General features: G+C 33.6%; 1 protein-coding gene across 1 annotated transcript in view; it reads right to left on the bottom strand.

Annotated features, from left to right (window-relative positions):
* Nucleotides 1-14,022, bottom strand: part of TMEM232 (transmembrane protein 232) — a gene marked incomplete at both ends in the record, with an annotated part of 261,404 nt that extends 247,382 nt beyond the window's left edge. Inside the window, 4 exons of the mRNA XM_080804319.1 lie at nt 275-432; nt 2,821-2,926; nt 4,388-4,499; nt 13,904-14,022. Of these exons, the coding sequence (XP_080660445.1) occupies nt 275-432; nt 2,821-2,926; nt 4,388-4,499; nt 13,904-14,022 (495 nt within the window). The remainder of the gene's footprint in view (nt 1-274; nt 433-2,820; nt 2,927-4,387; nt 4,500-13,903) is intronic.
* Between the last annotated feature and the right edge of the window lie 474 nt (nt 14,023-14,496).

Below are 14,496 nucleotides of genomic sequence, written 5' to 3'. Positions count from 1 at the left end.
AAAGTTACACATGCAGACATTCATATAAACTTGACTTTAATTAAATATTATTTTCTTACATAGTTGGTGAAATTATATTTTCCCAAACTACCACCATTTGGATACCAAGTAATAATGTATTATCCACATTTAAAGAAGATTAAAATAAACTACCAAACAAGAGAATGTTCCATAATAAAACCAAATGGTCTGTTTAGATCCTAAAACAACTGTCATGTAACTACATGTAGTATTTGTAGCAATTAAAACATATTTAGAATATTTTAAAACATACCTTTATCAGCTTTATTTCAACTGAATATAAGTATGTCTTTTGGAACGCATCACAACAGAGTCTATATAAAACTGATTCCGCAACAAAAAATAAGGTAGGCAGATGATCATAATCAAAGGAAGCATGGTCCAGGGAAGCATAAAGCATATTTAAAGCTTCTGAAATATTAAAAAGGTAGAAACTTCATAATTTGAAGATCTCACTTTTGTCTACATGCTACAATTAAGCCTTACAATTAACTATTTGTTGTCACCAAAACCAGACTGTGGTTTTAAAATATTAAAAAATTCAAATGTTAAATATTTACAAATTCTTTGACACCCCCTTCCATTAAGAAGTGAAATCTAAAAAAAAAAAAAAAAAAAGTGAAATCTATACCCCTTTCCCCTTGAACATGAGTAGGTCTTGTGACTGCTTTAACCAATAAAATGCTAGATCAGAAAAGGCAATAGAGCTGCCACTTGGATCTCTTTCTCAAGATACTAGCTTTGGAAAACTTAGCTGCCACTTAGGAAGTCTAATAACTCAGAAGTCACTAAATTGGAGAGACTACAGAGCTAGAGATAGAGAGAGAGAGATGCCCAAGGAGCGCCAGCTGTTCCAGCCAACACAAAATAGATCACGAGGCCATACAAATAATAATGGGGAAATGAGGCAGAACTGATTGATAAAAGATAGTGCTAAAGATAAGTGCTATAAAGAGAAGAGTGGAAAACCTAGAAAATCAAGACAGAGGAAATAGGACCCCTCAGAGATTAAAGAGAAAGAACCCAGAGCTAAGGCCCTAGAGAAAAATACACCTCAAGTTATTACAAAGAAGGGCTTTTGAAGGGCTGTCATGTAAATATCTGAAAAGAAGAGCAAATGCAGGGACCTGAGGAAGGAAAAGCCCTGACACATCCAAGGAATAGAAAAGAGATCAGTATGGCTGGAGCATAATGAATCGTAATGAATAAGAAGGGAAGGCAGCCAGGAATAAGATCATACAGAGCCTTGTAGTCAGGGCCTCTTTAAAGCGTAATCAGAAGGCACCAGAAATGATTTAAGGTTTAGTATGATCACTGCTGCATGGAGAGTGAACTATAGAATGAGGAGCAGACAAAAGATTTGCAAGACACAGATGTGGAGGTTTTTCAGTTGTGGAGCTGGTACTAAGAATTCATATTTAGGGTTTTTATTTGGAGTTCAATATCTTGAAGAATGAAAAAGCTTTTGGCTGTGTGTAACAGGAAATGCAAAGAAACGTCTTCAAAATAAGTATGTTTATTATTTCACAAGATCGTAGATGGAAAGACTGTAGGGCTGGCTCATATACCTGCCCTCTGTAAGCATTTTTCTTTCATTTTCTAGTTCTTCTGACGTACATGATAACAGGGATGACCACACAAGCTCCAGGCATCTTTGTTTGTTAAGCCATTTAGAGACACATCAAAAGGCATAGGGAGGGAAGAGGTGCTTTCTTCCCAGGTCTATCTTTTTCAAAAGCAATTCAACAAAAAGTACTTGAAATAGACCTGCTTTTATATTTCTGGTTAGGACCAGCTCCTGTGACCACTCGTAATCTCATCACTGGCAAGCAAATGGGAATATCCATGATTAGTTTAGATCACCCAAGACTCACTGCCCAGCCCTCCACCCCACCACCCACACTACACCCAGGCTGCAAGGGCCTGCCCTCTTCTGAATCACACGACTGCAGGACACCTGGACAAAAAGGTTTAATGGGCAAAGAAAAACAAGTAGCTACTGGTTGTTGATAAGCGAGGGGTGTTTACTTCAATATCTTTTAAACATTTAATAGAGGTCAGGCTGTGGATAGCACTGTGATGACAATGCCATAAAGACAAGTTAAATACAGAATTATTCTTACTCTTCCTATTGGTTGAAACCTCCCAGTTCGCCCTACAAAAGTCAGTTTACGTGGAGAACTACTCTCTGACTTCATACGGTTAACATTCTAAAGCTCATTTTAAAAGGCTTACACACAAAATTCAGGATAATGATAAAAGGAATGTTACCTCTTTAAAAGCAATGTTTTTTAATTTCTTCTTTAGATTGGTTGGAGGATGGTTTGGAAGGAGACATATAAATGAGAAGTGATAAATGAAAACGTAATGAGTAAAATGGCTGCTTAAAATAAGTGAAAAACAAAGGACCATTTGGTTAACGTTTTATGAGTAAGAATTATAAAATGCCAAAACAAGCTTCTCTAAAGTATGGTGCCTATTGTAATTGAAAATCACTTCAATGACATTTTATATTACTGTTTAATTAGTTACTAATTTTAGAAAAAAGCAACGAAGACTGTGCTGAACGAAAGTTTTTAAAACAATTTTGTAATTAAAAAGTTGAGCAGTCAAATTCATAAATCCAAAATTACAAAAGGAGCTCTCATAGTGAAACATTACCAGATATTTCAATAGGGAAAGGCGAATTTTCCTTGGCTCCTGCACAATTTCTTAATATTAAAGGTCACAAGTTATGCCTTTTCTGCTAATCTAGAAAACATTCAGGGTAACTAAGAAGAGCTTAGTAAGAGTACATACCATCTTGGATTTCTCCTTTGCACTGAGCTAGATATATTACTTCCGTCCATGCAGTAGGAAGATGCACATGCTTCCCAGAGCCTAAGGTTTTCAGACCCAATTTTCTCTGTTATGAGTAAGCATGAAAAGGAAAACCAAAATGTATAGCTTCTTACAAATTTATTTACTAGTTTACTTATTTTGATTATCCCTTAGTTATATTCTGAAAGTCACTCTATGAGGCTATACTCTATAGCTAGTTTATAAAAAACTTTGTATTTTTGTTTATATTGATTTTATTTTTTGACATTTTATGTAAATTGTACTGTGCTAAAATGTAAAGAATGTTTGTTAATATTCTGAGTTATATCATTAGTTATTTGCTAAAAATAATTCTCATTCTTTACTCTCAAGGGATTACTTCTACCTCATTATCCCACCCAGAAAATGCATCTCTGATTCTAGAAGGAAAAGTATATTGAATGCGATTCAACAGAAATTAGCTTCATGCCAATTTGCTGGAAAACTCTGGCTACTTCTCTGTGAATGGACTGAAATTAATGAACCTGAGACAGATACCAAGATTGCTACTCTTCCCTTAATGGGCCCACTCCTGGAGCTTCCCCAGGGAGCAGTTGGACAATTGGACAGAAGCTCACTGATGAATGTATCTGCTAGCACCTCTCAGCATGCATACTTGCCAGAAGAATATTCTTTTTCTAATCAAATTTTTTTCAAAATTGTAACATATGTGAGCAACAGTGAAGTGGAATGCTGGGAAATCACCACCACCACAACAAAAAAGATGGCTTAATATATGCTCCAGTTCTGTGCAACTTTTATTTTATTAATTTTTTATATTATGTATATTGGTAATATGGTAGATATGTACCATATGTATATATACATATACCAAAATATATATGTATATGGTATATGTATATTTGGTAATATGTATATTATTTCTATGCTTAACACAAACTGGATCTAATGCAAGAGCAAAACAAGGACTTATTTCACTTCGTGTTCTGTTTTGATATGTGTTTGAAAATTTGGAAGCTAATGCATACTCTTAAAGAATGTTTTTTCTGTAAGTTCGGTGAATAGTTAGAGAGAGAGAACAGAGTACATCGTGCATGTATTGTGAAGGTTTAGGGAAGCTTCCTTTCTTCTTTGGGACACATGATATCTCAGTCAACCTTCTTTTTTTTTTTAAGGAAAAAGTGGAATTATCATAATCAAAAATTTATTTGCCAGCCTTTCATATTTTGTGGTGAGCTCCTGGACTAGTGTCAACAGCTAACTATATTCTTCAATAATTTGTGGAGAATCTTCACCTAAAAAGCCCTTTGACATTGAATTATCTGGTTATCAGGTTTAATTTTACTTTGCGTTAATATCTTTAATGGTACTTAATGATTTTAAAAGTTATTTCTTATTTTTACTTTTGATATTTTAGAACATGTAACCACCCACCAACTAGAACAGAAAGAACTAGAAAGTCCATATATTAAATAACCACCCACCAACTAGAACTAGATAGAACTAGAAAGTCCATATATTAAATAATCAAATAGTGTACTATTACCTTACATCTGAGAATGGTTTTTCTAGCTAGGTCCAACAATTCTTCCTTCTCTTTTGGATTTCTTGCTTGGTTGAATCTCAAGATGAATTCTTTTGTGATTGAAAATGATGGACTAAACCAAAAAACAAATCAATAGTTATAGCTAATAGTTCTCAAATTTTAATTAATCAATTTCTAGGGGCTAAGCACAGCTATTTTCTTTTGAAAAAGTACTTTACCTTAATAAAAATGTTTCATACACATACAGAGAAATCAGTAAGATAAAAACATATATATATGTGTACAGGACTCCTAGATTTATCTAATCATACTCTTGGATTAAGAAACAATTCTCATGATGTAAAAGAATTTTGTAGCTTCTGAAAGAAAAGTTTCTGACATGGTTGCTGGAAGTCTTGTTGGTATATGCCTTCTTCATAGGTAAAACCCAGCACAGCTCCAATTATGTTGAAGACTGATTTATCTCCTTTCATATAACAGTGTTGGTTCAATTTAAGCTAAATTTTTATTCCCTTCATGCAAGCGAAATGCAACTGTGGCAGCAGTAAAATGAGCAAGGGAGGAAAGATGTATGTGGCAAGGTCAGAGAGGTGACAAGTATCAGATTAACTCTGGATGAGATGAGAAGTTATTGCAGGATTTTGATAAGAGGAGTGGCATGATTTAGCTTAGGTTCTAATAGGCTCATCCCAACGTTTATTGAGATTTGGAGTGTGGAAAGGTGGGAGGTAACAGGGAAGGAGGCACATGTATACTTAGGTGAGATGCAACAGTGGCTTAGATCAAGAAGATAGCAATGTCAGTAAAAAGAAGAGTTTGGATAATGGGTATGTTTTGACATTAGCTCCAATTAAGATTGCCCAAAGAATTAGAAATTAGGCATGAGTGGAAAAAAAAAAGAAAGAAAGAAAAGAACTGAGTAACTGGAAGGCTGGAACTGCAACTTTCTGAGAAGAGTAAGATTGGTGGAGAAGTAGATTTGGGGTGAAGGTAGAGAATAAGCTCAGTATTGGATATATTATGTTTGAGATGACCATAGCCATCCTAGTAGAGACATAGAATAGACAGATACATGAGTTTGAATTTCAGGGGGAGAAGTTCAGTCTAGATACATCAGTTTTGGAGTCATTATTGAGTCATTAAAGACACATGTGGTATTTAAAGCCTTGCAAATAGAAAGGAACCCCTGGGGAAAGTACAGAGAGAGTAAACAAGTATTTCAAACAGAAGTAGGAAAAATAAGTTGACAGTGTATGCAAGAGAATGAGTAGAGTGATTATAATGATAAACCACAGGATTTAAGATGGGCATGGGATCAAAAGTGATATCAGAGGAACAGTGAATAAGTTGTAAAATCAATGAGTTGTTTATTTGTGTGGTCAAATAACCGTTAGAGTCATGCTATCAGAACGAGCGGTCCAGAAGAATAAAACACATTTTTGTAAAAACTTACTATATTCAGAATTTACTGAGTTAGTTGTTTTGTGGGATACAGGGAAAAAAATACATGAATAAAAATCAGATTTTGCCCCTGCATAATTCACAGTCCTATTGAGGAGACAGATGTATGTAAAAGTAATGGTGCCTTAACGATCACAGAATAAGCAGAGGTATTGACCGTCTCCTATTAGACTTTAAAGTGGGGATACAAGAATGAAATAAAAAGCCCTGCACTCATGGAGCTTGTAGTAAAACAGAGGAATAGTTGAGGTATTAGCATACACAAGCTTTGCTAGAACTGGGCATTTTGAAATTAGTAATTTCATTCTTGATTTCGTGTTCTCAATCTCACTCTTGCCCATGGAGATAGATAGATACAGTGTAGGCTGGCTGAAAACTCTTTCTTGATAGTCATCTGGGATGACATTTCTTTGATGCTCATGAAGAGTCCAAAATAAATCGTCCCATTTGTACAAAGTGCTATGGGAATTACAAGAAGATAAGGAATCTTTGAAAACATGGAAAGTGAATGCCTTTCAGCTTTCTGTATAGATACTGAGTCCCTTAATTGGTGTCCCATAGCTCATGTCAGTAAATATTTAGTAGGAATTAAATATAGCTATTTGAACCATGTCTAGCCCATCACAAAGAAATTGAGGTTTTACACAAATTATCATATAATGATATACAAATAACACCTAAGAAGCAAAAAAGACACTTTAAAGAGTAAATGTAGGCATTTGAAAAGAAAATATACTTTGGCTTCCCACATTCCAATTTCTTCACACATTCTACTTTCTTCAAAAATAAATGTAATGTATTGTAAGTATATAAGTGCAGTCCTGCGGAACAGGTAGTAAATAAAGAGCATCATTCTAATTTTACATATAGAGAAAATATACTTTATTTTAATAACCTACCTAAACTATTTATCAGAACTTTTTTTTTTTAGCTGACAACTCATTTGTTTAGTAAATATTTAAGAGAAGTCTCTTACACACAAGATATTTTGCTATATACAATGAGGGCGAGAGGAGAAATCATATTCAACCTCAGAAAGTTCCCAATTTGGAAGGGAAATGAGATGCAACAAAAAAAAAAAGAAATCCTGTAGGATTTAGAAGTAGAAATCATGATTCCAATGATTCCTAGTCATATAATCTTTGCTTAATCACTTAATCTGTGTGAACTATCATTTGCATATGTGGAAATGAGGAGAAAATCTTGAAGAATTCTGGAAAGTATCAAATCAGAACACAAAGTCTAGTTCCTGATACATATCAAGTGCTGAATGACTGTTAGTTATCAGCAATACTGTTTTTGGTTAAAGGCTCAAAAAAAGCTTCTTTGCAGAAATGGCACTTGAGCTATACTTGAATAGTGAAGAACTGGCATGTGACAGAACAGCGACTGTCCTTTCAAAATTCTTTCTCTGCCTTTTCTTTGGTATATGATCACCTAGCTACTCTATATTTCCCAGTCTTTCTGGCTGCTAGATATGGGCACATGGCCAAGCCAGTGGGATATGAGCAAATGTAATATATGCAAATTTCAGGTCACCTCTAACTTAAAGACATACCATTTTCTCTAGAATGATGCTTTTTTCTCCTTCCTGTGAACTGGAACAAAGATACAGTGCTGAATCAGCTTTGATTAGGGAGATGAGTACAACACCCTATGAGATAATGAGGGTCCTGAGTTTCTCACTGACCCCAAAAGCAGAGCTGTCCTGTCAGCCTTGATCCACTGGCTTTTTATGTCAGATAATACATTTCTATCTGATATAAGCCACTGAAATTAGAGGTTTCTTTCTATAGTTGTTTCAAATTTATTCTAACTAATACAAATAGGACCAAAGAGAAAAAATAAGAATTTTAACCCAGCATAGACAGAATCCTTAAAATCAAGATGGGAAGGGAAGACGGAAATTCTGGGTTGAGAACAAACATAAACGGCATTGAAGAGTGGTCTATGGCAGAGATTCATAGCTGCCTACATCAGTGTTTATTCTCCTTTTTCTTATGAAAAGATTCTTTCTTGCAGTTAGGTGTACCTGTATGCCAATGTTTCAGCTAGTAAAGGTAAGTAAAATGTGCCTGTTCCATGCAAACAAGCAATTCTAGACTGAGATACCAAAGAACAGATGAAGATAAAGAGCATGACCAAAAATACACATCTGCAGGGATATCAAAACTAAGGACAAAGAGATCATTGGAGTTAATGTTTAGAAAGTCTGTGGAAATCTTCAAGAGTAGGTTTCACAGGGTGCCCGGGTGGCTCAGTTGGTTAAGTGACCAATTTCGGCTAGGTCATGATCTCACAGTCATGAGATCAAGCCCTGTATGGGGCTCCATGCTCAGTGCAGAGTTTGCTTCAGATTCTTTCTCGCTCTCCCTCTACCCCTCCCTCCACTTGTGTTCTCTCTCACTCTCCCTCTCTCAAATAAATAAATCTTTAAAAAAAGAGTAATTTCACTAGTGAATTACTAATACTGAGTTGAGTTTAGGGATAACAAAAATCTGTTATCTGAAAACATTCTGCAAAATACAAAGCTGTAAGGTCTTCATGATTAGTGCCTGCATTGGCCATAAATACTGTACAGTTTCAGATTCACTTGATTCTTGCCTGCGTGATCTTCATGGCCCAAAGAGTGAGCTGTCCCTCCTCTTCTACATTTGGAGTAGCCGTGTGCTGGATGACACAAACCGGAAGTATGGATGAGTTAGCACCTATGTAATGAATCCTGACCAAGGAAAATGCTAGACAAAAAGCAACAGATGAGATGAATAACCCTTCTCATTTCTCCATTCCATGAGATGTGGCTTCTTCCTGAAACCATGCCTTAATGAGTCCCATTATACCAAGTATGGACCTGTCTGCTATATTTCATTTTGCCAAGTTGTGATTTAGTGCTCCAGGTAGTAATGCATCAAGGTTTCCTGCTTCATTTTCCTTTTTTTTTTTTTAATCTTTAGTGCACTGAATTTGCATTTATTTCATCCCAAATAAATTATTAGAATTTTAATCCTCTTCTCATATTCTGCTTTCTAGAGACTTGGGCTAAGACAGTGGTATAAGCCCCGGTATAAGAAGACTATGATTTCTATGATTTTGTAAGACTCTACATACTTTGTACAGATATTCTCATCAGTAACTACTGATCTCTCATTTGGGGTAATACATTCTAAAAGAAGCTACATTTAATTGCATGTGTTCATGCTCTTTATGGCCATCCAGATCCTAAGTTACCATATTTTTGGATAAATCATCTGTAGCCATCCCCAAACATGACAATATAGATGTCTCAGGCTAAAATTAACAGACCTGATTACAAGGTCTTAACCATTTAGAATTTCACTAAAGGCTTATAATAATTCAGATAAATGAAAAACATACTATAGATAAAATAAACAAATGACCAGAATATAAATGTAAGTCTAGAAAAGTTTCTTCTTGCTGCTGACAACATACATTTATAGCCCATACTACAATGCTATATTGTATTATAAATGTATGTTTATCAAAATCAGTAACATTATATAGATATGTACATATAGAGCATTTTAAAATATTTAGAGCATGTATTTGCAGAGCACATTTTCTAACTATAAAAGTGTCAAAAACATTAATAAAAAAGAAAAATTTCAGGTTTATTAACATTTTAGGAAACTTTGAAGACTAGAGCCTCCCAAATATAAAAAAAAAGAGCAGCTTTTGTGAGAAAGATGTAAAATAATCTAATAGCTTGACTAAATCTTCCTAATGTAAGACTTACATTCCCTTTTATTCTTTCCAGTCAACTAAAATAAATGTATGTATTTGATGTAAGTCTTCAAAATCTTTTAGTCTTCTCCACCTCTGAGATGAAGTAGAAAAAGCAACAGACTACACACAATAAAATAAACTTAGTTAAGAAGAAAATCGCAACAAAATAGTATACTCTGAACCAAGTAATCCATTGTAAGATTTGTGATTTTCTCTTTGGTCTGGAATAGACTTCAGTACCTCATTGAAGGATTTACAGGGAGCCCTAACTGTGTCTCTAACGGAATCCACACTAGGCCTGCAAAAACACATGTTTTAAGGAAGAATACGTGAAGCAAATACAATATGAGGCATATGACAATTCATGTGACACCTAAGAAGAAAAATAAAGGTTATGTTCCTTCATTCAAGACAGGTCTCTGCTTTATCTCAAACAGCTGGTGCCAGAAACAGAATCTGGTTTCCCTTGGTACAAGGGGCAATGGAGACAAGACCAGGTATGTTTTCTAAGTGACCATGCAATAAGCAAAAGCCAGGATTTTCAAGGTGCAGGAAACTTGGACTCCCTCCACATTGCCTAACTAAATGCCTAAGGTAAAAGCAATCAGAACTAATCCCAGTCCCTTCTTCCCAACCCCAGGGAGCTGTAGAGAAGGCTGCTATGGTGCTCAGCAGAAAAGTAAAGAGAATGGAAAAACATGTGTGTGTATTTGTGTGTGTTGCTGAGATCAATCTTAATGCAGATTTACACTCCAGGCCGATTTAAAACTCATGGGTAAATTGGGTAACGGGACGTAGTCACATGGAAAATGTCACATACCAGAATAAACTATTCAAAGTACAGTAAAAAGAGACCAAAAAAAAAAAAAAGAAAGAAAATGGAGATGAAAGAGTGGAAGGTCAAAAATAGTCAAAAATACAATGAGATGATCTAATACACATTTAGTAAAAACTCTCAGAAGGAGAGAAAATAAGTTGTCAATGTAATTTCTGAAGAAACAATATCTGATAACTTTTTAGGAATCATCACACAGTCCTCAGATTTAAAAGGTTTGAGAGATCCATGCAAATAATTTTTTAAAATTACATTCTGACACTTCATAGTAAAACTGCAGAAAATGCAAGACAATAAGAAATTTTTGAAAGCACCCAAGGTAGGAGGACACAAATTAATATTAAAGAAATAGCATCAAAATGTCACCTAACTTCTCAACAGCAATAATGGAAACTATGAGTGGAATGACATCAGTCTGCTGAGGAGGGAAAAGAAAGGGAATAAAAGTGATAACAGACCAAAGATAATTCTATATTCAGTTTTAAATTTCCTTCAAGAATAAGAATAAAATAAAAGTATATTCAGACTAACAAAATCAGATTTTTCTCAACAAAAAATTCTAAAATTTTAGAGGTTGTATACCTGGCAAAAGAAAGACAAGGCCTAAGAAGCAAAAAGGAAGGCAAAGCAAGGGAAGTGATTAACAATAAATAAAATATAAAGGAACATTAACTACCTAAATTAGTTAATGTAGTAATGAAGTCTAGTGGAAATTTAAAAACCACAAATTAGAATTAAATTGCTAGATAAGGTTTGAGGACCCTAATTATACTTAATCATGAAATGTTTATTCTTTTTTAATAAAGATGGAGATAACATGCTTAGAATCGGTAAGAGAATTTAGCAATATAATTGCATGTAAAATCAATGTATAAAAATCGATTGTATTTCTCTCTTCTGGAAACATAAAAAAAATCTATTTAAAAATATATGTGTAAAACATATAATTGTATACAAAATACCAAATACAGGGGAATAAAACATAACATCTTAAAAGATGCACAGTCCCCCTAAGAAAGAAACATTAAAACTTCACTGAGAAAATTTCACAAGTAACTAAATAAATGGAAGTTATATCTTGTTCATAAATTGGAATCCTTATTATAATAAAGATGCCATTATCCTCAAACTTGTCTATAGATTCAGAAAAATCCAATAACCAATCCCAAGTTTTTAAAAAAAATATGACAAGCTGACTCTAAAAATTATATTAATGAAGAAGAACATATTTGGAAAATCAGTCATGTTGACTATTGCTATTATTAAAATGATGATAATCAAGGTAGCGTGGCACTGGTATAGAGACAAATGGGCCAATGAAACAGAATAGAGAAGCTAAAAACACCCATTATATGCGGATACTTTATGCAATAGTTGTACTAGCAAAATATTGAAAAAGGATGTTCTTTTCAAAACATGGTGTTAATCAACTAGGTATTTAAATAAAAAAGGAAAATTAGACCTGTAGGTAACACCATTAACAAGAATTGTTTCTACAGGTATTCCGTGAAAGGCAAAATAGTAAGGTTTTTAGAAAATAATGTATAAGAGTATCTACATGATATTGAGGTGGAGACAGATTTCTTAACCAAAATACAAAAATCACTAATCATAAAAGACTGAGAATAAGTTCTGTTCACTAAATGGCATATATCCCATGATCCAACAATTCCATTCCCAGGTATGTACCTTAGGATATGTGCTAGGATGCTTATACAAGATTGTTCATGGAAACATTGCTCATAATAACCAAAAACAGGAAATAATTGAAGTGGCCAACAACAGAAGAATGAATGGATAGTTCACAGTATGTTAATAAAATGGGCTAATGGAGTGAATGAACAAAATCAGCAATGTAAAGTATATAACTACTCTTAAAATCATAATGACTATATTAATTTCCAGGACTTCTGTATGATGAAAGGCATCACAAAAACAAAGTTAAAAGACAAGCCAAGGATTGAAAGAATTCATAACAAATATTTAAGAATATCAAATATCAGTAAGAAAAAAACACCTAAAAAATAAATTGGGAAATAAACAGATAAAAGTAATTCTAATGGTAACAAATATTAAAAGATGCTGAGTCTCATTAGTTATCAGAGATTTTAAAAAGTTATCAGGCAAGTCCCACTTGTGGCCTATTACAATGACAAATAGAAGAAGTCTGACAATATCAGGCGATGGCAAAGATGCAGGAGGTGATACTTTCATATACTGTTGGAGACAATGTAGATTGATTGAGATACTCTAGACAGCAAGAGCATTAAGGAAAATTCAAAAAGTGAGGAATAAAAAAAATCCCACTCCAAAGCAGCACTTACCCAGATATACAAAGAGAAATAAATAATGATTTTTACTATAGCACTGATTCATTGGCAAAAAACTGGAAAATAAATAAAATAAGAAATATGCATTATATGTAACACTACACAGCCACTAAAATGAATAAAGAAATAATTATCAATAATAAAACATAATTACTGGTATGGATTGAACATAACACTGACTTTTAAAAAATCAAATCACAGATAAATGAGTTAGGTATAATTATATTTATATTTACATGGTAAATGCAATTTTATATTCATTCATATTAAAATAGAAAAATGAAGTGAAATGATATATACCACAATTATTTTAGTTGGGAGGGCAGGTGGTCAAAGAGCTTCACTTTTATCTGTTGATCTAGTTTTTATTAAGAAAAATATTTGAAACAAATGTAACCAAAAGTCACTATGCAAGTTTTCTTACATAGTCTATAATTCTTTTCATTTTTAAGTTTTTAAAAATTTCTTAAAATCACAATTTTTAAGTTATCAACAAGCTTTGATCTGATTACTTCATTTTAGAAACTTTATCCCAAGAAAATAATTTGAAATGCAGAATGACATTCTATTTTGGCTTAATTCGAAATAGCAAAGGACACAGAAATAACTAAAGTGCTTCATAAGAAGGTAGTTATTAAATACTTTCTCTTATGCATTTCACAGACTATTATGACAGCTTAATAGACATATATAATTATAGGACAATGTTTATTTTATTTTTTTTATCTTTTTTTTAAGATTTTTATTCATTTATTTGACAGACAGATCACAAGTAGTCAGAGAGGCAGGCAGAGAGAGAGAGGAGGAAGCAGGCTCCCCGCCGAGCAGAGAGCCCGATGTGGGGCTCGATCCCAGGACCCTGAGACCATGACCTGAGCCGAAGGCAGAGGTTTTAACCCACTGAGCCACCCAGGTGCCCCAGACAATGTTTATTTTAAACAGAAAGTGTAGAATTCAAAATTTCAGAAATATATGATCATTAAAAATTATGAATCTATTTATTTAAAAATAGTAAATACATAGAAATACATATTTTAGAGCTATATATGACTTTAAAGAAATTGTTCATAATATTCCGTGCTTTCTAAATTCTATAACGCACATAGATCTGCAAGTTTATTAACACAAAAATTCTTTCAAACTTACGTTGATTTATTTTTCCTTCTTTTCCTTAGATTTTGAATTTTAGACTTCAAGAATTTTTCATGATAAGAAGAAGATATCACTCCTAATTTATTAATCATGGGTGACTTGTTAACAGACATACTCACAGACCATAAACCTAAAGAAAAATATTAAATTTTATGTTAGAGTACAAATGCACTTACAGTACTAAAGAATACATTACAAGCAAATTCATGATTTGTGGGGAAAAGGGTGGCAAGAAGGTAAATGAGACTTAGGAAAGAAATTAGAGTAAGGAAGAATTTAAATGTAAAATGTCAGACCCAGGAGTCAAACCCAACTTTGAATTGAAAACCCACATTCTTTCTATTATGTTACTATTAAAAATTTATCCTTTCATATAATATAGCCTTTACTATACTTTAGCTATTGTATCAGCAGAACCATTGGAAGAACAATATGGCATAGTAAAGAGGATACAATCAAATTGATTTACTTAATTGCTTGTGCCTCAGTTTCCCCACTTGTATAATGGGAATAGTACCTCCCTACAGAGTTGCTGTAAGAAATAGATCAATATATGTAGATTGAGCTTGGTATATAAGAAGCTTTAT

Source organism: Martes martes (genome assembly GCF_963455335.1).
Source record: "Martes martes genome assembly, chromosome: 5".
Classification (NCBI taxonomy): Eukaryota; Metazoa; Chordata; class Mammalia; order Carnivora; family Mustelidae; genus Martes; species Martes martes.
Note: the sequence above shows the minus strand (reverse complement) of the source record. Positions and strands in the feature narration are given on the sequence as shown.